This window comes from Macaca thibetana, chromosome 12 (assembly GCF_024542745.1).
Source record: "Macaca thibetana thibetana isolate TM-01 chromosome 12, ASM2454274v1, whole genome shotgun sequence".
Taxonomy (NCBI): Eukaryota; Metazoa; Chordata; class Mammalia; order Primates; family Cercopithecidae; genus Macaca; species Macaca thibetana.
Genome location: NC_065589.1, coordinates 61,389,802 through 61,414,719, shown reverse-complemented (window position 1 = coordinate 61,414,719; position 24,918 = coordinate 61,389,802). Strand labels below are relative to the sequence as shown.

Genomic DNA, 24,918 nt, shown 5'->3' with positions numbered 1-24,918 from the left:
TATATCCGTCAAATACAGTTTTTGCAAGAGTGCATGTACATTTTATATATTGCAAGAAAAGTGTAATTAATAGCTAATTAGGATAATGAAAGTAATATACACCAGATGTAGAGAAGACCTTGTGGAAAATTAGTATGAATTTGATAGCATGTGATTTGGTCAAAGCAAGCTTGTTGAGAAGAATTAAAACAGTGGACATGTGGAGGGACAATCAGTGGCCGTCTAGCTCCTACACCTAGGGAATAATTTAATCAAGTTTGCTATTGTAATACTCAGGGCTTCAAGCTGTTCGGTTTTCACAAGTCGATAACTTGGGATTTGGCCTTGATTCGCAGCATTCCTATATGGTCAAGGTTTCATGTTGAGATGATCCCTTACCAAGTAATTTAATAAAAGCATCTCTGTATAAGAATGGAAAAGTAATCAGGGATCTTGAGTACTCTGATTCAGGCTCCAAATGTTCTAAATACCATTTAATAAATAGAGGTCTACTCCTTGTTCTGTAACTAATTTTCTATTTAATGTTGATTGGTTGGCAGTAGTTCAGTTTTCTTATTCCTTCCAAATGTTCACCAGAATCTCTTATTCTAGGAAACTGAAATTTAGTAATTCCTTAGTTGGCTTATATGCCTGCATTTTGAAGCAACATACAAATTTTGTCATGTCTGCCTTATGCACACTATGTCATTTAATCATCACAACAATAAGGTATAGGTATAACCACCATAATTGTTATTATTCCAATTTTCAGATAAGATAACTAAGCCATAGACAAATTAAGAAACTTGCCCAATGTTACATAGATAATAACTGGTGGACCCTAGATTTGAACACCAGTGCTTCACCTTTAGACCACTATTACTTTTAACACATAAATTGATAATGTTGTAAATGAAAAGAAAAAAAATTACATCTTTTTTGTTTATAATTACACAAAAATATAGAATAGTCTTTTATGTGATGTGTATCATCTTTGTTAAATTACTTCATTGATTTTTATCAAAAGTTACTATATAAATAATATAGCAATACAGCAATAATCTGTGTGATAGGAATTTTTTTCCCTATTCCTTAAGGATTATTAATTGATGAGCTTTGAAAATAATCTATTCCTTACCTGCCTTGGGGCAGTAATGTTTAAGCCATATTGCAATCTTGAAATGTCTATAGATAAATAGAAACCTGGTCCACTGACATTACTCAGTAGGAGGTCTGTCAATTGCAGTGTCATGGGTCTACCCTGAGGAACTCAACGGGCATAATATAAACCTCAGTTATGGTTTAAGTTAATATGTCTAGCCTGGGTGAAAACACTTGACTCTTTAATGGTCAAGAGGGAATTTGTTGAATCTATTTTTTAAAATGAGAAGAACCTATAGATTGAAATGGCCATATGAAAAGTAGAGTAAAAATTGAGCCTTAAATTATTAGTATGAAAGACATCACAGTCTGTGACTAATTCTTCAAATTATCTCCTGAGTATAGCAACAATTCTAATACCAAGAAAAACAAAAACTGCATAGATTTTCTCCACTAGTTTCTGTGTAGGTGGGCTATATGTGGTGATGTGAAGTGCTCTCTCATATCCTGAGATCATTTCTACTTTTAATTTTTGCAGTGTCTAAAATCTTATTTTATAGATTTCTCATCGACATGGCTTTATGTAATTTCTCATTTGAATTCTGTTATAAATCCTCTTAGGTTACTTTAGTAGTAAAATCTTTTTAGCTTACTCTTTTAGAAAAGGAGAAGTTTGTTTTGTTGAGTGCCCTTTGAAAATCACATTTCTGACTGTGGACTGCTTGAACAGGTGCTTTCTAAGAGACATTGTTTTATATGTTATTTGATTTTCATATACACTTATCCTGTAGTATCCATGGGGGATTGGTTCCAGGATACTATTCCAGGACCCCACTTGGATACAAAAATCCAAGGATCCTCAAGTCCCTTATATAAAATTGTGCCATATTTGCACTTAACCTTTGTAAATCCTCTCATATACTTTAAATCATCTCTAAATTATTTATAATATGTAATACAATGTAAATGTTATGTAAATACTTGTTATACTCTATTGGTTAGGGAATAATGACAAGAAAAAAATCTGTACATGTTCAGCACTGATGCAACTATCCATTATTTGCCAACTATTTTTGATCCAAGGTGGCTGAACCCACAGATGTGGAACTGATGGGTATAGAGGGCTGACTCTCTTTGTTTTCATAGACTTGAGAGTCTAGGACACTTTTACTATCTAGTGAAGTGCTTACTTAATCGAATGACAAATGCTTTCAAAGATATTTTCTTGTTGATTATTTCACTGTGTGTAAGAAAACAATTTTGAAAATATGGAATTTCTTAGTGATGCTAGCAAATAATCAAATGAAAAAATCATTTGTAAGTTGATAGAAAATATTTTTAAAAGAAAATAATGTCTGCATATACAAATAAAGGTTAAAATATAAGAATTGACAATCACTTGTAATAAACTCGAGCTGTTTCTTTGGAGACAGAAGACAATGAATTTTAAAAATCTGATTTAAAAAAAAGCTTGTGACCACATATCAACAAGAATAGGAGTAAGAAATGCTGTGTAGACATTAGTTAAGATATTAAGTGTAGAAGAATGTTATACAGGGCAGAATGGATTGTGAATGGGTTACAATTTCTGCGTAATTGGTAAATAAATTCAAGAATTCTTTGTGAAGTACAAAAGCACAATAAACTTAAAAAAAAAAAATAACCAGTTGCAGTGGGTCAAGCCTGTAATCCCAGCACTTTGGGAGGCCGATGGGGGCGGATCACTTGAGGTCAGGAATTTGAGACCAGCCTGACCAACCTGGTGAAAACTGGTCTTTACTAAAAATACAAAAATTAGCTGGGTGTGGTTGTGCATGTCTGTAATTCCAGCTACTCAGATGACTGAAGTGGGAGGATCATTTGAACCCAGGAGAGGGAGATTGTAGTGAGCTGAGATCACACCACTGCCCTCAAGCCTGGGTGACAGAGCAAGACTCTGACTCAAAACCGAAAAAAAAAAAAAAACTTTAACAACTAATAAGAAAATCAGTAAAGTGACCAGTATATACAATTAGATGTACAAAACGAATACTTTGCCTATATACCATTCAATATCTGTTAGAAAATATGATAGAAGAGTTCCATAAAGAAAGAAAAGGGCTGGGTATGGTGGCTCACACCTGTAATCCCAGCTCTTTGGGAGGCCAAGACTGGAGAAGCCCTTGAGCCCAGGAGTTCAAGACCAGTCTGGAAACATTGCAAGACCCTGCCTCTATAAATATGAAAAAATTGGCTGGGCATGGTGGTGCACACCTGTAGTCCTAGCTACTCTGAAGCTGAAGAAGAAGGATCGCTTGAGCCCAGGAGTTCAGAACTGTGGTGAGCTATACTTCATTCCAGTCTGCTGATAGAGGGAGATCCCATCTCTTAAAAAAAAAAAAAAAAAAGAAGAAGAAGAAGAAATGAAAAGAAAAAAAAAAGAAGAAAAGAAAAAAAAAAAAGGGAATAACTAAAAAGGATGTTTTATAATATCTGGAGTCAAATGAATCAAATTTAATTGAAATGTTATTGAGAGATAGAAAACATATAGGGTAATGTTAAATGGGATAAAAAGCACTTTGAAATGATTTATAAAAAGTTTATCATGAAAAATGCGTATAATACCAAGTTATCTTTTAAATGCATAGAAAATAGCACAGAAGAAAATACTCCCAAGTATAGACCTTTATAACTATTATTGGATGGTATTATTTTTCATTTTTATTCTTTTTGTGTTTTTCATAAGAAACATAAATGCTTTTGTGTGATATGAAGAAATATACATCTTCATTTTTTTAACAGTTTAGATGAAAGATAAGTATTTGCTTTGTCTTCCATGTACAGTGTTTGGCCTTATTCAGGAGAGAAGTTTTATATTTTTTTAATCTACATGCTTGTTTTTGTTATTAATTCATATGGTTGTTATTTTCCTTAGAAAGATGTGCGGGACATCCTTACCCCAATTCAGATTGAAGCTGCTTACCACCTTGGTCCTCACGTCATCAGTAAACGAAGCACAGAGGAATTCCCACCACTTCAGCCAATTCTTCAGCAGAAGAAAGAAAAAGACATAATTAAAAAAACAGTAGGAATATTTTCCTTTATCCAAATTATTATGTGGCATTTAACTAAATTTTTAAAATATGGCATCATCCTGAAGAAGTGAACTATATGTCAGAATTTTTTTTTAATTTTATGAATTTTTAAAAACATAAAAATAGATTTATGATGTGCCTTGTTTTTCATTTCTTTAAATTGTTTATATTCCCTTTAGGATATTGAACTGAACATTTTAAAATATGCATTTAATCACAACAGTAGATTATCATATAAAATGCTACTGTTCTATTTTTGATGGCTTGCCAGTGAAGAGAGGTATTACTAGAGAGAAATCATAATGGGAGAAGGTTGTATTTATAAGTTAGTTATTCAGTGTCATCATGTGTCCTCAGTTTATCTTCCTCTTCTCATTCTCTGTCTCCCTTGCTTTCATCCTACTCACAGATTCACTCAAGTCTTCATAATCAAATTTCCTTGCTTAGTTTTATCCATTTACAGACACATGTGTTTATGTTAAATACAATAATTTCTTTTAAAAAATCCATTTTTCAGCCACATCCCGGGATCAGTTGCATTTGAGATGGATCCTACATTCTAACCAGTGAACCGTTTTCTAAATTATCCCAAAATATTTAAGTTTCACTGACAATGTATTTATTCTCAGGAGTCCTGTTGTTCAGACCTTTACTGTCTGCCAACACAAAGACATAGTGTTTGTCCAAAAACAGGATGTGTCTGGGCATTGTAAAAAGCCTTCATTAAAATGTTCACTAATGACACACAGAATGTAAAAGATGAAAGGGACATTTAAAGGTCTAGTTCATATCCTGTCCAGACAAAATTGCCCCATAGTCACTTTAAGATAATTGAGCTTACAATCACCATTAGTCTAGTCTAGAATACAGGATCAAATGAAGATAACTGAAGAGCATATTTTTCCCTATACCCTCATATGAAAATATTTACGGAAGTCAGGGGCTGTTTTACTGTTCTGTTAAACTTCAGTCTTCAACATCAGCTCTTTGTAAATGTCTCTAATAGTGAAAATCAATATTGCAAGTACACAAGCCAAAACCTTAGCAATTTGTAGTTATATTAATTTATATTTTGATTCTTAGAACAACCTGCTTTACCAATAGAAATGAGAGAAAAAAAATCATATTTATTTAGAGAGATATTTACACTTCTCCCCCAACTGTAGGCACGCTATTTGACAGTACTCTAGTCACTTCACACTTAATGAGCCTGGCTCCTTCTGACTTTCTAGATCTCTCTTTGCTTTCTGCATCTGTCTCTCTTTACCTATTCCCATTATCTTCCCTTTTATCTCTCTCCATTTTTTCCTTTTGTCCAGCTTATGCCTTGGGTCTTCCTAGGTCCTTTGTAGTATTTATTGATCTTATTAAAAAGTTCAGAGTTAGTTAAATTCTGGAACCCTTATTTAATTTTGTTCAATGTTTCCTCTACGTAAAATTTCTAAGTATCTCCATGTAGCTAATTTCAGTGAATATAAAATCACTGTCACAACATCTGCCAAAATTAAGTGCCATTACTTACGTGTAATAAATGGGATCAAACTGCAGCACCAGAAAATTGAGAGGAACCCAATGAAAAAAAAATCTTGGTAGCTAATAGGCTCCTTCAATGCCTTTAACTTTTTTTCCAAATCTATTTCACTTATAAAATTTGGGCTTTAAATTTTACCTATTTAGAACTTAGCTCCTTTAGCCCTGCAAGTAATTGTCATTTGAACCCTACTAATTCTTACATTGAACTTTTTAAAAGAGATAAAGAGTTGTCAATTTGATGTATCAATTTTATTTTTCTCATGCATCACAGATGTCATCTTCTTTAAAAATATATATATATACTTGCTGATTAAATCAAAATCAAAAACATTGTCATTTTATTTCCAGATAAGCTTTGCAAGGTTTTGTGCCCATGAAAATTGTTCTGCTGATTTACAGGTTTCTGCAAAGTTTGGGTTTTTCAAGTAAGTATATGTGGTATAGTCTCTGTTATTCATCAAGGGGGGGTAATGAGTGTGTGCATTTGCCTTCCCAAAAGAAAAGGAATAAGAGCTAACCCTTGAAAATTAACAGCATTTAAAGAATTAGCAACACAATGGTTAGTTTTTTTATTGCCCAGAAAATTGTTTATATCACTCAGACTGATATATAATCCAAGTATGACAAATTTAAAAAGGATTAAACCATCTTGCTCTTCTAAATTCATAGAAGGGGAAACAGAGAAAAAGGAAATAGATGTGATGTGCTTTAGAATAGCATCCAGCACAAAGCAAAGACTGGATAATTGTTGGTTGCTGTCATTATTTTATGATGGCAAATAAACCACTACAATTTTGTATCATATCTGGATCCCCTATATTCAAATCATTTTGCATATCAAAGAGATGATGTGAAAACAAGGACCAGAGAGAGAGACAGAATGAACACTTCAGGTTGAGGATTGATCATAGAAGACAAGTGAAAGAGGGGAAGCAGATGCATCAGTGACAGGGCAGGAAAACAGAGAACTATTTTTGGGAGATTGGGATATAAATGGAGCAGCTTTAATCTGGGGCATGTTGAATTTGGAGGGACTTTTATATGTGGCATTCCGCTTGAAAATCTAGTTCAGGATTATGTTTGGAAGTTCCTCTATCCATTAGTGACTTGTGAGATGGCCCAAGGGATAGAAATGTGAATTTTATAGAGGAAAAAATTATGGATCGAATCTTAGGGAACAGTTTTATTCAAGGAGATTAAAAATGGGGAGTCCCTGTAGGAGACTGAGAAGGCATCTTCAAGGAATTAAAGAAACCAAGTCCCTGGTGAAATAGCCAATGGAGAATATAAAAAGGGAGACAATATTGTAAAATTTTTAAAAAGATCAGATAGCATAATGTCTAAAGAAAGGTCATGGAAGTCAGCAGTTATTAATAAAATGTGACTGGTGGCAAAAAAAATGGGCATCACTGGCAAATGCCAAGATAGAACTCTTAGTGCAGAAGTAGCCAAATGAGCCTAAACCAGTGTCTCTTGAGTTTCACACCCACCCACATATCAAATTCCCTATTAGACATGTCCTTTTGGGTGCCCTATAGTTTCAATCTGCCCAGGCATTATCCAGGAATGACAAGGCTGTTAGAAAGTTACCAAAGCCAGAAACCTAGGGCTCAATCTGCATTCTTTTCTCTTTCTTGTTCTTGATATCCAGAACTATTAAGTTCTACAACGCTACCACCTAGATGTCTTTCTTATCCATCATGCTTTGATATCTCTACAGCACTATTACTCCAAACTAGGCACTCACTATACTACCTAGTCACTAAGTTCTCCTGCTTTCTAGGATACTGGCCTTTGATTTTGCATTAACATACACATATGATAACAGTGCTTCAGTGGCTCATTTTAGACTTAAAATCTAAACTCCTGGATGGTATTTTTCACCAATTCCCCAGGGAGTTTTTCCATCAATGTCTGAATACTTACGGTTGTTTGGCTGTGCCATGCTCTCCTGAACCTCTGTATCTTCTCACTTCTTCTGCCTATCTACCTGATTCACTTTTATTTATCTTTTAAATCTCAGCTGTTTCCTAGGGGAAGCCCCCTGGTGTTCAGCTACTTAAACTTAAGTTCTGTTGTGCCCTTGGTCCTATGGCACTCTGCTCACGATTATTGAGAGTCTGTCTCCACACTGTCCTGGAAGCTGCTGCAAAGCAGGGTCCTGTCCTTTCGTCTTTGTGCTCCCAATGCCTAACAGTGCCTGAAGCGCTGCAGGTGACTGGAGAGGTTTGCTGAGAATGGAACAAGATCCCAAAAGGGATCAGATTCATAGGTAGAGGAATTAGCCTTAGTTAAGAACCTCTTTATCTTAAGCTAACAAGCTATGAAAGGGTGCTTGACATTAAGAAATTTCAGTGTGGAAGGAAGGGAAATACAGAGAACTCATGGATGGCTAGGATAAAAAGCAAGTTTATATATGGTAATTGAAGGCATTGAAGATATGTTTGGGAACTTGAAAGGAATGGAAAAAAAATCAAAATAGCTATTATGATAAAGGACAGGGAGTCAACTAGGAATAAGTAAAAAAGTTGACAAATAGGGTTCAGTACCCTACTGTGGTAGGATCACATACGGCCGAGAATCAATTATTTTTACTTAGGTAATGTCAGTTTAGCCTGAGAGTCCATAGTGCAGGGCCAAAAAGCCTTGACCTATTTGATTGATGATTGGACTTTATACTTAAGTTACCCAGATTAACTGCTCAGATAATCCAAAAACAGTGACTACTGACTACTTTGTATCCCAGCATGTAGGGCGGTGCCTTTGTTGATTTCTTAGTTGAATAACTTATAATCTTCCCATTTCTGTATTTATTTTCTTCCTAAACTGCCTAATTGTCTTGCTGTTTTTACCCTCATGGGTCTTTGATAAGAAGACGAGTTGTGTGGGGGAAATCTTTTCTAAGCTGCAAGTAAAGGAGTGTTTTCATTTTCTTAAATCAGACGCTTGTGCTATCACCTTTCATTGCAGTCTCTGGCCTACGAGAAAATGAGACATTGACGTTTATAAGAAAATATTACTAACTATGCTTCTTTCCTGAAGAATGAAAATTCATCTTAATGAATTCTTTTTCTTTGTTACATGTTTTTTCACAACAAAATACCTACTTTGCACTTTTAATTGAGAGCGATAATATTTCTTGTAGCCTATCAAACCCATTATGATTTTAAATGGCATAATGATTTTAAATGGAGTGTAAGGCTGTGTTTCTTGAGGTGTTGTCTCTAAGCCACCTTTATGAGAATCACCTGGATGCTTGAAAGAAATGCAGGTTCCTAGGCCCCAGACCATCCATGTCAGAACTAAAGGGGACCAGGTCACAGATCTTCACAATTAATAGAGCTCCAAGTTCTTATCACACTGAAACCTAAGAACCAATGTGGTGGTGGTGAAGAGCTTCCAGATTTGAAGTCAAGCTGACCTGGTTCAAATCCCATATCTACTGTATTACTAGTGACCTTTTCAGAGAAGACTTTTAACCTCTCTAGACCTCTTTCCTCATTGCTAAGTGGATAAAAATAGTACCAACTTTTTAAGGTTGTCTTAAAGGGTAATAATGCAGACCAAGTGCCTAGTGCAAAGCCTGATTTACACGAAGGCTCAGTAAAAGTCATTACTATTTTTGATATATTGTGGTTGGAATTTCTATAGATAAGATTTTTCAGTTTGGCGATAAAATGAAACATTGCCAATTCTATACATAATTCTGCATATAAACTTTATATCCTGAAAATATAGCTGGCTGTGACTGACTCAGTAGTTGCAGTCTTACAAGGTTTGAAGTGGCATGAATGTCCATATAAAGTAGTAGGCACCATGTTTTTTTAATCAGCTAAGAAAGTTACAGGCTATGTATTTCTGTTAGATAAATGATAATTTATTTGAGGAACTTTCAGATGAGAGCGCTTCTAATTAATTTCTTAGACTCACAGTGAAAGGTTCTGACAAATCTAGTAAATTATACTCTATCAGACAAAAATATGTCTCTCCCACAGAGGTGTCCTCTCCCCTTTCTCAGAAACAGTAGAATTGTGACCATATGTTCCATGCATTCTCCCAGCTATAACTCTGCTGGCACTAATGGTATTTATGCACCCCAGAGCTATAAACCTGTTTTAGGTAAATGTATTTACTCAGTAAAGAACATGAGTTTCTGAAGACCACAATAATAAACTGTCAGTAGTACACTAAGCAGTGCTTATCCACTCTCTCTCATCTCTTCATTAAGTTGAGGCTTCCTCCTGTATGTCTAAATGCTTAGGACAATAAACTACATTTAAAAGGACTTCCAGTGCAAAGTAAAGATGAACCAACATGACTTCAAGATTGCAAATATAATAGAAGGTATTAGCCACCACATAGGAAGTTTAAAATCAAATCCTCGATACAGATTACTCATGTAAATGACACCGCAATACATTTCTGCACCTCAGTTGTGCTTCCAGAATGAGTGATGTAAGCTTTCCCTGAACAATTGCTTCTGTATCTGTTAGGAATACTTCTAATTGCAAGTTTTAGAGTATTAAATAATAGTGACTTCGACAATAAAGATATTATTTTGCATAATAAGCAGTCTTGAGGAAGGATGTTCATAGGTTTGGTGAACAGCTATCAAAGACAGGACATTGATGGTTATCTTTCCAGCTCTCTCAGCTTTTCTTCATGATCACAGTACAGCTGGGCAGCATCAAGCAGGAGAGAAGGGAAAAGAGCAAAAGTGCTTTGTCCCCTTTAAGTTGCCCTTCCAGGAAGGGCAGTGCCTCATTAGATGTATTCTGATTAACCAGACCTGTGTCACCTGTTTATCCCTGATTCCGTCATGGTTGAAGGAGAATGGAGTCATCATGATCACAGTAAATTGATCCTGATTCAATTATTTTGTTATTGTGATACATTCTCTGGAGTTGAACCTAGAGGTCTGTCTTCTGAAATATTAAGGGAATGCTGCCTGTCACCTGCATAATCCAGGGCTCTGTTGGCAGCTAAGAAGGGAAATCACTGTTGGCTAGACAATGAGCAATGAGCAACATCTGCCACTATACTGTTAATCCCCCAAAGAGCTAGTCTGATGAAATTGTCCATTTTTAAAATGGAAATAGTAGGAATATTTGCCTCACTGACCGCATAAAGTTGTGGGAGAATGAATTATATGCTTTATAAACTAAGACATGTTAATTACTGGTTCAATCTTTCAATTTAGGTTTTTCTGCTCTTCTCCCCTTAACCTCAGTGAGTTTGCCTGTCTTTAATAAAATATTCCTAAATGTCAGGTAATCTGTCTATTCCAATGGGCAAGAATTTTTCAGTGTTGTCTTTTTCCCTGAAGTCAGTAGTAAAGGAAAAAAAGATAAAAATTTTACTTAGGCCTGTAGGCTACTTGCTGCAGGTTACTCTTTTGTCAAATAAATGAGTCGTGTGTCTTGACATAGTGAAGTGTGGTATCAGTTTACATTATATTTTATTCTAGCATCTTGATTAAAAACAAGTTAGCTATCAAGCCCTAATTCATTTTAGGCAGACAAGATGAATTCATTATACTAAGACTTGGGGAGCATTTCTTGCAAAATAAAGCTCTATTATTCACTCAGAAAAAAAATAGAGCCTGGTGCTGCAGTACATCATTTTTCTGTTTTTCCTCTGTCACTTATTAAGTTATGATTCTGTACGTACACAGTACCTTGATTTGTTTAAGTTACATGGATTCTAGGCTGCTTTGTAAATTTCAAGTCTGCATTATGCATGTTTTAATGAAGAATGAACTATGAGTCCCGGGGACAGCTCTGATTCAGTCTTGTCGCACTTCCAGATGTGCACCTGGTTCTTTATTATGTCTCACAGAGGAAGCTGGTAGGTATCTTTCTGAGAGCATCTTGTTAATGAATCAATTTACAGTAAGATGTATATTTGGGGGAAAAAAAGTAGAATTGTAATTATGGTAATGTGGCAAAATAGCTTAAAAATGGAAAATAAACCAGGAATCTAGCTGCTGAAATGTGACCATTGTGTTTCTCTTTAATTTGCTGTTGTCTTGGAACCTAGCTGTTTATGCAGTGCTTTCACCTTCTGTTGCTTGTCTAAGTGCCAACTTCTTTCCCAAAGGTGTTCAGTGACTAATGCTTTGGTTACAAGCCAGAATATTTTATAAATGTCTATTTCTGGGCAGCTCTTCTACAAGTCTTAATTAAACTTTAATGTCAAGCTGAAGTTTACTTTTAGAACCTCTTAGGTTGCTTTAGTCCTAACATGATTATAGAGTTGGGGTGGTGAGGGGGGGGATGTGGGACAGCCATATTCCCACACATTTCCTCTCTCCCATTTAACAGTGACACCAAGCAGATGCATACTACTTAACCCCAAGCTTTACAACACAGGCATGAGTAAATCACAGCCATTCCCTAAAATGTTGTGGTAGCACACTGTCACTCAGACTCCTCCACCCTGCAGTAGTGCCCAGGGTTTAGAATTACTGCTTTGTTTGTTATTACACATTCTTCCAGCATATCCAACTGCTCACATCAAGGATCCCAACGTAGAGATGATGCATATGGAAGTAGCATTCTTTCCTTTCTTCTCCATGTCTGGAGGAGTTATGAGGAGTGGGGGATCATTTCCTCTAATTCTGTATGGCTTATTGGGGTAAAGAACTGCATCCTATGCCATCTGAAACAATGAAGTTTCTATTATAGTCAGAATAGTACAAATAGATTTCAATTAAATATGGCAATATGTTATATGTTTATTTTGTAATTAATTTACTCATCAATCGGATTGCTCTGAAGCAAGTGCCTGCATCTTTTATCTGTGAAGGGACAGATAGTACATATTTGAGTTTTTGTGGGACAGAGATCTCTGTCCCAACTACTCGACTCTGTACTCGACTCTGTCACTGTAGTGCAAAAGCATGGCTGTGTTCTCATAGAACTTTATTTACTAAAGTAGGCAGACATATGAATTTGGCCTTCAGGCAGTAGTTTACAGACCTCTACTCTATGATATGCTTGCTTTTTACATGGAAATTCTAAAGTATATATATTTTTATTAAAAGTTCCTGATAGTATATTTTGTTTTATAAACGTAGTTTGTCAGTATAACTTAGGCTGGTTGCCAAAATAAGCCAAGATTCAAATATTTTAAAGAAATTAATCCTGGGTTAAAAAATTATAAGAATCTCTCCTAGATAGGAACATAAAGATAGATATAAATATATATCTAGCCTACAGAATTACATGTATATGTCGAACAAAAAACTATATTAGTTCCAAAATTGGAAATTGTCAAAAGCCCCATGGATAATTGAAAGGATAAGATGTGGCATATTCATAAAATGGACTATATACACCAATGATAAACGTTTTACAACTACGTGTACCAATATGTTAATCTCACAAAATTTTGAATAAAAGCCATGCAAAAGAACAGATACTCAAAGATTACATACTCAGATACTCAAAGATTACATTTATATAAAGTACAAAATTGAGCAAAGCCAACTTATTAAAAATCAAGGAGGGTGGGGCCAATAACTGGAAGAAAAAAATCCCAGAGGGTTTTACAGTAGGGATGCTAATATTTTTTTCCTTGATCTGCGTGCTTAACACATGTATTCATCTTATAAAAAATATTGAGCTGTATAATTAGGTTATGCGCATTTTTCTATGCATGTATTATACTCTGATAAGTTTAAAATAGAAAAACTTTCAAGCATTAAGTGAAGTGCCTGTTTTCTTAGAAGTTAAATTAGAGTTATAATAGTAGGGAAAAATGTCTAAGTTATTTTATTTGCGTATTCCGAGGTTCATAAGAATAATTCTCAAAAACCATACCACATTTGCAGTTTTGATTTTGCCATGGTCATATGATGTCATTAATTTATAAGTCATGTCAGTAGGTTTATCACCACTAAAACATTAGATTTTCTGGATGGGGTACAGATCACAATGTGGTAACACTAGATATTTACTTACTTAGTGAGGCATTTGGAATTTGTATACCATCATAGAACATGGCTTAAGGCTTTAACGTGACAGTATTTATGCTGATACTTTTATAACCTAACAGTCAATAACTTATCCAATAATTTCCCTTTTTTTCTGACATGTTGCTTGGACTCCACCCTTCTTTATGTTTAATGCAGACATGTACATACCTGCTTATATTTTTGTAATACTATGTTCTTAGGCTCTGAGAAAGCATGTTAATCACGATCCAGCATCTTCTCCCCAAGATAAATTAGTCTAGTGGTGAGAGGAATCAGACAGAGACTTGACATTGTGAAAATACCGCATTATTATAGAGGTGCCCAGTATACTTTGGGAGAGGTGAGAAGCTGCCACCTTCTGCTGTTAGGGGAGAGCAGTGCAAGGTGAAGGTGGTTAACAGTGAGTTTTAGCTGGAAGAACAACTAAGAATTATTGACATCCAAGCTAAATCTTGAAGAATAAGTACAAGTCAGATGCATGAAGAGGAGATGTTGACGTCAGAGTGCTAGTTTGAAGGAAGACACAAAACATCTTGATGTATTAGACACCTGTTTGTAGAAAATTGTGAGACAAAAGAATGAATTGTGCAGTGAAAGTGATGAAGCAGGGGCCAACTCTGGAGGGCCTCTGTGTCATGCTAAGGAGTCAGAACTCTTATCTCGAAAGCAATGTAAGGTTCTTAACAGACACATTATCTAGTTTGCTTTCTTGAAAATGACCCTCTGGTAGTGTGAAGATTGGATTAAAGGAGAGGAGAATGACTTGAGACAGATAAATCAATTAGAAACTCAATCCAAGTGAATTTAGGTTCAATCATGACATTTTCAGACTTAAAAAATGTTTCTTGAGCAGCCAATTTAACCATAGTAGTAGAGAAAGAAAAAAAATCATGTCTTTACTATCTCAGGCAAAAAGTGGTTTCTCAGAGCTCTCTTCATAACTCTTGCTCATCTGTGTATTATTTTTTACGTTTATTTACACATCTCTCCTTTATTATATCAGCTCTAGGAAGGAGTGAAGTGTGTTGGTATTTGGGAACAATGAACTTAGTGCCTGATTTAGTGTATGGAAACTTTCAATTATATTCATTCATGAATCTTCAAGTAATACTTAAAAGCAGAAATTTTGAAACATGTTCTTAAACTCTGTGCTTACATACTCTGTCTTTAATCAATTCACAAAAACTACTAAATTCCTACTGTATCTTTACTCTTTCCATGAAAAGTTTCTTCAAACACGAATCTTCTCTACAAATGTTGATTCAAAGGACACAATTTAAACATTATTGAAGAAACTTTCTAAATTCTGCACTGCTAAGTGGATATTTATCTTTTTTATCTATCCTCACCAGATATTTTGCTTTGGGTAACATGCTTCTTGACTTTGAACTAATTTTTCCAATTTTTAAATTACTAGAGATCTAAGAACTTCTGTCTTTGGGGAAAGTTTATAAAATGACATGCTGTAACAGAAAGTTTTCCTTAGCACCTAGCAGTTCTAACCCTCTCACTGGGAAAAAAGAATGAACTGTGTAGAAATTCGCAATTGTTTCAGAACTTTAGAACATTCTAGCTATGGCCTTTTAATAAGTTCCTTATGTCTCAAATACTTCATATTTAAAATATTCTAAGGGCTTCATACAGTATACATGACCCAGATCTTCACTGAATGGTAGGTGGTATGGAATAGGATGACTGAGGCTTAAAAATGCTAAATTACTTCCCCACTGGAAAGAACTGCTGGCAGTGCCAGGACTTGAACTCATGCATATGTGTGGATTTGCAGCAATCTATACTTTGCAATACACAGGAGGATGAAGCATTTCTCCAGTTCTGTTTTTAAATTTGGCCTAGTTACTGGTGGGGGTGACCAGCTGCTTCACACTTTAATTCTAGTCCCACAGATTTTAGTGCCACGCACTTGTGGGTGGACATAGTAGTTCTTCCTCATTGCCTTGCTCACTTCTACCAAGCATTCCTTTTAGTCTTCTCCTTTCTACCAGTTCCTTCCATTTTCCTCCCTTGATTCAGGCAGCAGTTAGTTCAATGTCTATTTTAGGCTTGCAAGAAAGAAAAGAAAAACTGCTTTGCCTTTAGAAAACGTTATGAAAAAATCAGGAAAATGTTAAAATTATAGAAGTGAGAGGTTACGCAGAAAAGAAATGAGAAAAGATGCCGTTTTAATTATAGCTCATTAAACTTTCCTTGGGTAATAGGTGACTGAATTTACCAAAAACATGAGAAAGAGTTCTTTTTAATATGGGTTTACATCTGCTTGCATAGGGTCAATCCTATGATTGTTTTTCCAAGAAAATTAGTATTTTATGTTCAGCATAAATTACATACATATATCCTTGTATGCCTATATACAGAGAGAGAGAGAGAGGGATTTTTATTACCTAAACAAGAACCAAATAATATTACTTAATTTTTAGGCCCCATGAAAATAAAACCTACCTTGCTGTTGGGAGTATGAAGACATTAATGTTGAATGTGTCCTTGTTTAATGCTGGAGATGATGCATATGAAACGACTCTACATGTCAAACTACCCATGGGTCTTTACTTCATTAAGATTTTAGAGCTGGTAAGTACTGTAAACCACAATAGCATGATACTACTTAGTATTTTACTTAATTTTTTAAAAGTAAATGGTAGAATTCACTTCACTGATTTGGGGTATAAGTCTTAATATTTAGGCTCTTAGTTATTTGCAGACTTCTTCCGTGCCCCTGCTCAGAATGGCAAGTTCTTGGGTCTAAAGTCCAAAGGCATCAGCCTCCTGTTTTCCAGTGCTAGGAGTAGGAGGAAGCTGTTTGGGTGCCTTTACATTCTCACTGCCGTAGCCAGCACACGTCTGATGTTGAAATAGTATGCCCCTTGATTGAGGTCCTTGCACAAGTAACATTGATCCTCCATCCTGGACTCCAGAGTTACTGTTCTTTATTTTAAGGTGACACTCAGACAATTAATGGAATTTTCTCTGTCCTTTATCAAATTCACTCGTCTTTTGTCCAGGGACCACACCTTCACACCAGGAGTGACCTTTGACCTCTCACGAATATCTATTACCTTCTTTCTCTAGTGTTTGCAATACTAGCAAAAGTAACCGTGGAAACTCAGATATTCAGACTGTATTTTTAAAGCATTTTATACTTATTGCAATTATAACCTCATTACACCTATTGAGATTATAGCTATTTTGATTAAATACCTTAAACACATTCTCACATACCAGACAGAAGAGGGCCATTAAAATATGAACCTTATGGATTCCTTGCCTCATGATTTTTCAAGGAATTCAGACCCTGGATTAAATAGGGACTATACCAAGATGAATGAAAGCTACAAGTCCAGAAATTTTTTTTGTGGAGAATCTGTTTGAATATTAGGGTATACATCTATACATATATATGTGTGTATATATATACATGTGTATATATACGTACATATATGTGTGTATATATACGTATATATATGTCTGTATATATATTATACACACACACATATACACATATATACACACATATACACATATTTATATCATTTATTTATATTTCTATGTATCTCAAACATAAACAAATAGAAAATAGTTTTCCTAGGAAAGCAAATACTTCTGGGATATTCCTTTCCATAACCATCCTTAAACATATGTTACAAACTTTTTATTTCCTTCCTGTCCAAAACAGTTGTTTCATTTTTCCCATTAGGAAGAGAAGCAAATAAACTGTGAAGTCACAGATAACTCTGGCATGGTACAACTTGACTGCAGTATTGGCTATATATATGTAGATCATCTCTCAAGGGTAAGTGTTTTGCATTTATGCCTTTTGTTCACTATCATGAATATTTTTCTATTCTTCCCTATCTTTATGTTGCATATAAAATGTTATAAATATTTTAGCTTAGGGTAGGTAGCTGAATGATGAAATAAAACTGGTTCTTGAAATCTTTGAGCTTTGTGTTTATATTCTTGGCAGTGTTTGCTGTTTTAAAGGGGGTGGCATGTTTACATCGAAATGGACATGTGCATGTGTCAATCAGAATTTTGCTCCCCCTACACACCCTTCCCCAACACTCCCCACCCCGCCACCCCCACCCCAGGTGGTCCTGTCTGCCAGGCATGTTACCTCTGCTACACAAAAAGGTGTTTTTGGCAAGAGTCTTCACTCAAGTTGTGAAAGCATTTCTAATTTTGTCAGTCTGGACTTGCCTGCGTTCACATTCAGAGACGCCTTTGTCTCTGAATGTTACTTGTGTAAATGTGTGTACTTTAAAATTGTCACAACCCCAACAACTTCCCTGAATCTTACTGCCAAGGGAGGAGTAGCTGATGCCTTTAGAATAGGTTCAATTCTACATTCCATAGAACATAAACTTTTAAGAAGAAAATTCAGATTATAAAAAATGTACTTAAGATTTTTTTTTTTAATGGGCTTTCCTGCTCTGTGTTTTACAGATAGATATTAGCTTTCTCCTGGATGTGAGCTCACTCAGCAGAGCAGAAGAGGACCTCAATATCACAGTGCATGCTACCTGGTATAAGTTATTGTTAAAAAAATGAACTAGAAATGTACCCCCATATTTTGAGGGGGGATTAGGAAAACCATAAAACTGTGTTCCATTAATTGTAAGAGAAAACTTCCCTTACATGGTCTGCTTTAAAAAAAAACAACATAGTTAAATGGGAGTGACTGGTAATGTTTTAGCTCTTGAGCTATGTTAAGTATTTATTAGATTAGATTAGAGTGGACATGATGTGTCACGAATCACTCTGTGTATTTGAAATCAAAAACAGAATAAACAGTAATAACTCTACAAGATTTAAAAGTGAGGGCAATGACTGACATAGATATATCTCCTAGAGTAAATAGGAAATCGTTAATGACTATTTCATGAGTGAAGTTCCAACATATTTTTAAAAATTCAGAGTAAACATCAAGATGGACTTCATTTTACCTAACACAACAACTTGGTCACCCTCTCATCCTCAAAATCTCTATAAGTAAAATTGATTATAAAGATAGGTTAAGGCAGTACGACACTTGCTATACGGTTTAAAAACTTTTATGATTGATGTGCTTTCTTTGATCATTGAATTAAGTCTTGCAAAAATACTTCTTCAATCTAAAGAGAGTAATAAATTTGTTTCTAAACTACCTATTTATTTTGGTTTTTGTACTACCTAGAACATAAATGTTTTAAAGAAACAACTTTTAATCTAATAGCCAACCTTGTCCTAAAAAATTTTTACTGCCATATCTGCTTTTATCCCCACTCGTCAAAAAGCATCTAAGCAAACCTCTGAGTATATTAGGTATACAGGGTATGTAATTAGTTCTCTCTGAAGATTTTTCTGCTTGATGAATTCTAACAGGGTGTCTTCTATTTGTGTAGTGAAAATGAAGGGGAAATGGACAATCTAAAGCACAGCAGAGTGACTGTAGCAATACCTTTAAAATATGAGGTTAAGCTGACTGTTCATGGGTAAGTAGACACAAAGGCCTCCTTTCAAATTCAGAGCTGATTTACAGTTCCCTTGCTTCTTACGTTAATGAAAAAAACTGTACTCTAGAATTTTTTTAAAATAAAAACGGTACTATACTCTTTTAATAATTACCTCGTTTTTATAGTCCCTTACTTAGCTGTCCATTATAATAATGCACTCTATAATCATCACTGATACTACATCAAACTAGTACCCTGTTGGAGGAGATTTCTTACTGGGAGAGCCCCAATAAGCTAGCAAGGCCACACTGAGCCTTTCAGTTGTGCACTGTGTAATCCTAATCAGGAATTAGAAAGTGTGCAGTTTGCATAATCATACTCAATGCCCATGTCAAATGTGAAGTTCAGAGAAGTGTGAACTTAGCCAAATCACTATTCTGCAGACCCGTATCTACACGTGTGGCAAATGGATTGCGATGTGAGAGATCTGGTTGCAAGGTGTCCCTTGTCCACTTTTTATACCTATGGGATCACCAGATTCCTCAACTACAGCCCAAGTACCAGAATTCATTGCTTCCTCGTGATTTTAATGATTGAATGGACCCCCCTCTCATCCAAGAAGGAGATGTGTGGAGAAAGAATTAAAGGGGGCTTACGGAAACCTTCAGTAATTATACTGGAACTTATTCATGCTGTTAGTCCTTAGAACTACATTTTTATACAGAAGACATGAGTTACAGAACAAATAGACAGATGAGCCTTTCCTGTTGCTCTAAATCTAAACTGTCCCCCAGTCATTTTATCCACTTAGAAAGGTGATATACAGTCATGTAAATGTAAAATGTCAGTGTCTGATGGAATTGAGTATCAAGTTTGAGATAAAGCAAACAGGCGAAAAAAGGCCATTCACAGCAGAGTAAGACCTAGAGAATCACGAGTAAGCAAATAAAAAGTTCACTGCATGTTTCCTGGTTTTCAGTGTTGATCTTGTCACTCCTCCTGGCTCATGATGAGTGTCTTCCTATTTTTCTGTTATTCACATCTCATTATTTTGAATAAGGAATGTTCACCTGTTAAACTGCCTAAATCTATGCTGATTCCTTTCCTGTTTCATGGGTTTCTAATTTGGGATTACCTAATATTAGCTGCCAAATGTGAGCACCTTATGGAGTAGAGGTCTCCCTAGAAACATATTTCTTAAAGTTTATTGCAGATAAAAATGTTGAATCACAGGCCTTTAAAAGAGAGTGACAGCCTTGTATTGTAACAAAAAATTTATCATACTTAATAATGTTAGACTTGTTCCCCAGATTTGGGGTTCATTATAAGTAGCCAGCAGGGATCATGAGATGGGAAGAAATAACTCAAAAATGGGTAACAGAAATTGAGGTATGAGAACCTTAGGAAAAAGCTAAGAAGTTATCCCACATTTGCCAAATTTACATAAACCACTTAAGGGCTGAAAGAGCAGGAATGGTCAGTAGAATGAGCAAGGTGTAGTGTTGTGGAAAGCAAGAAAAGAATATCAGTGAGGACAGATACTGTCACCTAGGTCAGAGAACATGGCCTTCTTTTTCTTTTTCTTTTTTTTTTTTTTTTTTTTTGAGATAGAGTCTCACTCTATTGCCCATGCTGAAGGGCAGTGGTGTGACCTCAGCTCACTGCAACCTCCGCTTCTCGGGTTCAAGCGATTCTCCTGCCTCAGCCTCCCGAGTAGCTGGGACTACAGGCATGCACCACCACGCCCAGCTAAGTTTTTTTGTATTTTTAGTAGAGATGGGGTTTCGTCATGTTGGCCAGACTGCCCTCAAACTCCTGACCTCAGGTGATGAGCCCACCTTGGCATCACAAAGTGCTGGGATTACAGTCATGAGCGACCATGCCCGGCCACAATTTAATTTCTTTTTAAATAAAATGTATATATGACCACAAAACCAAAAGTATTCCATGGTGACTTTTAAATATGCTATAATCCAGTCTATAGAAAGACTCTTTATGTTATCAAATAAGATAGTTAATTAAATTTGAATTTGTTTCTACCAGGTTTGTAAACCCAACTTCATTTGTGTATGGATCAAATGATGAAAATGAGCCTGAAATGTGCATGGTGGAGAAAATGAACTTAACTTTCCATGTAAGAAAAGTTAATTGTGTTGATATTTGTAACAACCTAAAAGGCTATCACTGACGCATTGCTCCAAGCGACATTGTACACCTGTGATATCCCTCAGCCTCTGTAGACCACGGCTGGCTGGAATGGGGCTGCAGCAGTGGTACTCCTGCCTCTCAGACCCCTACTGCTTTCCTTCCACTTGTCTTGTCTCTGGTATTCAAGCCCATGTCTCCTTACAGGACAGGTGAGAAACAGCATGCAGGAACAGAGAGAATGCCTTGAAACAGGCAAAGTTATGGGGTGAGATGAATTTGCTAGAGACGCACACAGAAAGCAGGACAGGCCAAGGGAAGGCATCTTTGGGTGCAAATCAGTGAAATTTCTTCTTGGTTCAAGCTTATAAAAACCTCAACACTACAAAGTAAAGGAGGCTTTTACCTCCCATCTCCATTTAAGATCACATTGGTCGGCCTTTCAAGCCATAAGTTTACGACCTGTGACAAGCGCTTTATCAATTATTAAGTAACCTTTTAAAGTAAAGAGTACTATCATAATTCAGAAGCATTCGGAGACTGATGTAAACCTAAGTTAAAAACATTTTTGCTGTCAAACTGATATTTTTGTTGTATCAAAGATATTGGTGATTAGTAATTTCCAAAAAAGAATTCTTTGAACCAAAAGCACTGTCCAAGCATTCTTATAATCTATATATGCGAGTAAATCTTGGATTAGGTATAATATTTTGTAAGACAATGCTTTTCAAAATGTGTATTAGAATCATTTGGGGTACCTATCCAAAATGCAAATTCCTGGGCCCTGCCCCAGATCTGTGGAAAAAGAATGACCTTGAAATCCTGTTGACTCTATGTATATTCCAATTTTTGTTATACTAGTTGATACTAATGTTGAAAAATTTTAGTCCTCCTCCACTTTGAAGTCCTATGAAATGCTCTTTAAAACCCAATGGGAGTTTGTGCTTTGATAAACTAAAACAGAAACCAAACTGTACTCTAGATGATTTATTAATTTACAATTAATAGTTAAGTATTTGCTACTAAATTTATAATGTAGTGGCTGGGACTAGAGAAACTTGTGGTATATAGGATTTCTGTGTCTAGCCAACTATGTAGATATTCTTAGAGGTTTAATTGTTGTTAGGCAAACAGAGATGTTTGTGATTTAGATTGATATTTAATGGCATCGAGAAGACCTTGTCTGTAGTACTGGGCACTGCTAGGTATCTGTTGCTGACATTTCCTTCTGCAACTGCCCTGTTCTTTTATGGATTAGCAATTACCACCTGTTCCCAATCTGGAGACACTTTCTTCATCTTTGTCACGTGTTCATAAAATGACTGCAGGTCTGCAGGTCATTTTTTAATCGAGGTGTTGGGATGCATCTCTTTCTGACTTACTGTATTGGTTTTATAGTTAAGCTGCCAGTTCGGTAGGCTATATTTTGGCCCCATTTCCCTTTTCAGGAATCTTCAATCCCCAGATTTATCATCCTGTTATGCATTTTTTGACAAGTATTGTTAAAAACCTGTTGTGCTTTCTCAAAACCCAACAACATACTTTTTTCGGAATGCATCAGCATATAGATCCTGAATAAAAATACATTTTTATTCACTTTCTCCTGCTGATTATCCTCTCAGCACAGAATGCTTTTGCAATAACATCATAGGATTTAGAATTACAATATCTGAGTTTTGGTCATAACTCTTGTCACTTTTTAACTTTTGTCTTGGGAACTCTAAGAACATCTGTTAGCATTTCCCTTAGCTGGTGAATACCAGAATGTTGGCCCACCTCATGAGAACCAAATATTTTTAAAATATGTAATGTAACATACAAATATATATTGTTTGTCTCCTAAGACTGTTTCTCCAATAAACCATCAGCCTGTACTTTTTGTTTTCAACAATACCAAAACTAGAAGGTTAGATATAATGACTCATTCAAAATTAGCAAACTTTAAAAATTCTGACTATGGATATCTTGTCTCCCTTTTTTGTGCAGCTGCCAACTATAAACCTCCACCACTATAAATGTTGCATGGAATATATGGGATCACCTCAAAGTTCATTGATATCTGCACTTACATTTATAGAAAACATTTGTTAAAAATTTTTCCTTCTTACCAGGTTATCAACACTGGCAATTGCATGGCTCCTAATGTTAGTGTGGAAATAATGGTACCAAATTCTTTCAGCCCCCAAACTGATAAGCTGTTCAACATTTTGGATGTCCAGGTAAAAATGTATTTCTTCCACCTGACCTTTATTGTGTGTCTTAAATACTAAAATAAATGCAAACCAATCCTTTATTCAAGTAATAATGCGAAAATGGATAACTGTTTTCAGTCACACTGTAAGCTATGAATTCACCATGCATTTATTGAGTTATGCTTTGAATATTATATATTTCATTACAGCTATAGATTTACAGTGCAACTTTTACATTCGATTTAAATAACAGAACCATATTCTACCATCTCCATTGAATAATTATTTTAAGATACATTTTTGTGTGATATGGACCTACAGAAGTAACTTGATTGGTAGACTTCTTCATAGCACTTGAAACTACTGTGCAAATATGAGGATTATAGCCTTTTTTGAAGGAAGCACTATTCAAACCACTTCTTAAGAACCAATATTCTTTCATTGATGGTTCCATCAGAATTGTTTTGAGCTTGCCAGGTTGAAGACAGAAGTCAACAAATCTAAATACGTTTGAGGTCTGATTTTAAAATCCTACTTAAATTCCGGATTCAGAGAGAAGAATATGGTGTTATATTGTTTCCCCTATAAAGGAAAAGAAATATTTAATATCATGCTAATGTTCCAATATCAATTTTTACATTTCTGCAAGGTTTAAGGCCACGTTATCAGCTTAGAACCTATATCCAACCTTCTATAATTCAGCTGGGTTTTTGTGTTTCTGCCACAGACATTTAGTCACTCCCAAATATGTCAAAAAAAAAAAAATTCTACAATTTCAAAGGTACTTAATATATTTTAGCAAAGATAAGCTACTGGAACTTTTAAAACCATGTTGCTTTTTGCTGTTTTTTCCAATGATGAAAGATAAGATTTCTCTTCCTTTCTATCTTCATAGACTACTACTGGAGAATGCCACTTTGAAAATTATCAAAGAGTATGTGCATTAGAGCAGCAAAAGAGTGCAATGCACACCTTGAAAGGCATGTTCCATTTCTTGTCCAAGACTGATAAGAGGCTATTGGTAAGTTTCCATTTTTCAGGTTGTAGTTGCTGCTTTCCAACAGAGAAGTGAAACACTTAAAATCAAGTCAATGGGTTTGAGCTGTCACTTCAATAAAAGAGAAGCCAAGTTTAGGTAGTATTCTTGCATGGAAGGAACAAGCACGGTTGGAGAGTTGAGAAAGACCTAGGGTCTATCCCATATATAAATATGTTAGCTGGGCATGGTGGCTCATGCCTGTAAGCACTTTGGGAGGCCAAGGTGAGCAGATCACAAGGTCAGGAGTTTGAGACCAGCCTGGACAACAGAGTGAAACCCCGTCTCTACTAAAAATACAAAAATCAGCCAGGTGTGGTGGCAGGTGCCTGTAATCCCAGCTACGTGGGAGGCTGAGGCAGGAGAATTGCTTGAATCCGGGAGGTGGAGGTTGCAGTGAGCCAAGATCATGCCACTGCACTCCAGCCTGGGC

At 35.6% G+C, this 24,918-nt stretch overlaps 3 protein-coding genes across 3 annotated transcripts in view; 2 read left to right on the top strand and 1 right to left on the bottom strand.

Annotated features, from left to right (window-relative positions):
- Window positions 1-24,918, top strand: part of ITGA4 (integrin subunit alpha 4) — an 80,294-nt gene that overhangs the window by 48,146 nt on the left and 7,230 nt on the right. The window contains exons 16-24 of the mRNA XM_050750529.1: window positions 3,995-4,144; window positions 6,036-6,112; window positions 16,101-16,251; window positions 17,375-17,470; window positions 18,124-18,203; window positions 19,062-19,151; window positions 21,156-21,246; window positions 23,369-23,476; window positions 24,345-24,470. Of these exons, the coding sequence (XP_050606486.1) occupies window positions 3,995-4,144; window positions 6,036-6,112; window positions 16,101-16,251; window positions 17,375-17,470; window positions 18,124-18,203; window positions 19,062-19,151; window positions 21,156-21,246; window positions 23,369-23,476; window positions 24,345-24,470 (969 nt within the window). The remainder of the gene's footprint in view (window positions 1-3,994; window positions 4,145-6,035; window positions 6,113-16,100; window positions 16,252-17,374; window positions 17,471-18,123; window positions 18,204-19,061; window positions 19,152-21,155; window positions 21,247-23,368; window positions 23,477-24,344; window positions 24,471-24,918) is intronic.
- Window positions 11,953-24,918, top strand: part of ITPRID2 (ITPR interacting domain containing 2) — a 424,384-nt gene continuing 411,418 nt past the window's right edge. Inside the window, exon 1 of the mRNA XM_050750524.1 lies at window positions 11,953-11,964. The gene's annotated coding sequence lies outside the window, so the exon portion shown is untranslated. The remainder of the gene's footprint in view (window positions 11,965-24,918) is intronic.
- Window positions 23,466-24,918, bottom strand: part of CERKL (ceramide kinase like) — a 130,139-nt gene continuing 128,686 nt past the window's right edge. The window contains exon 14 of the mRNA XM_050750563.1: window positions 23,466-24,031. Within this exon, the coding sequence (XP_050606520.1) occupies window positions 24,018-24,031 (14 nt within the window). The 3' untranslated portion in view covers window positions 23,466-24,017. The remainder of the gene's footprint in view (window positions 24,032-24,918) is intronic.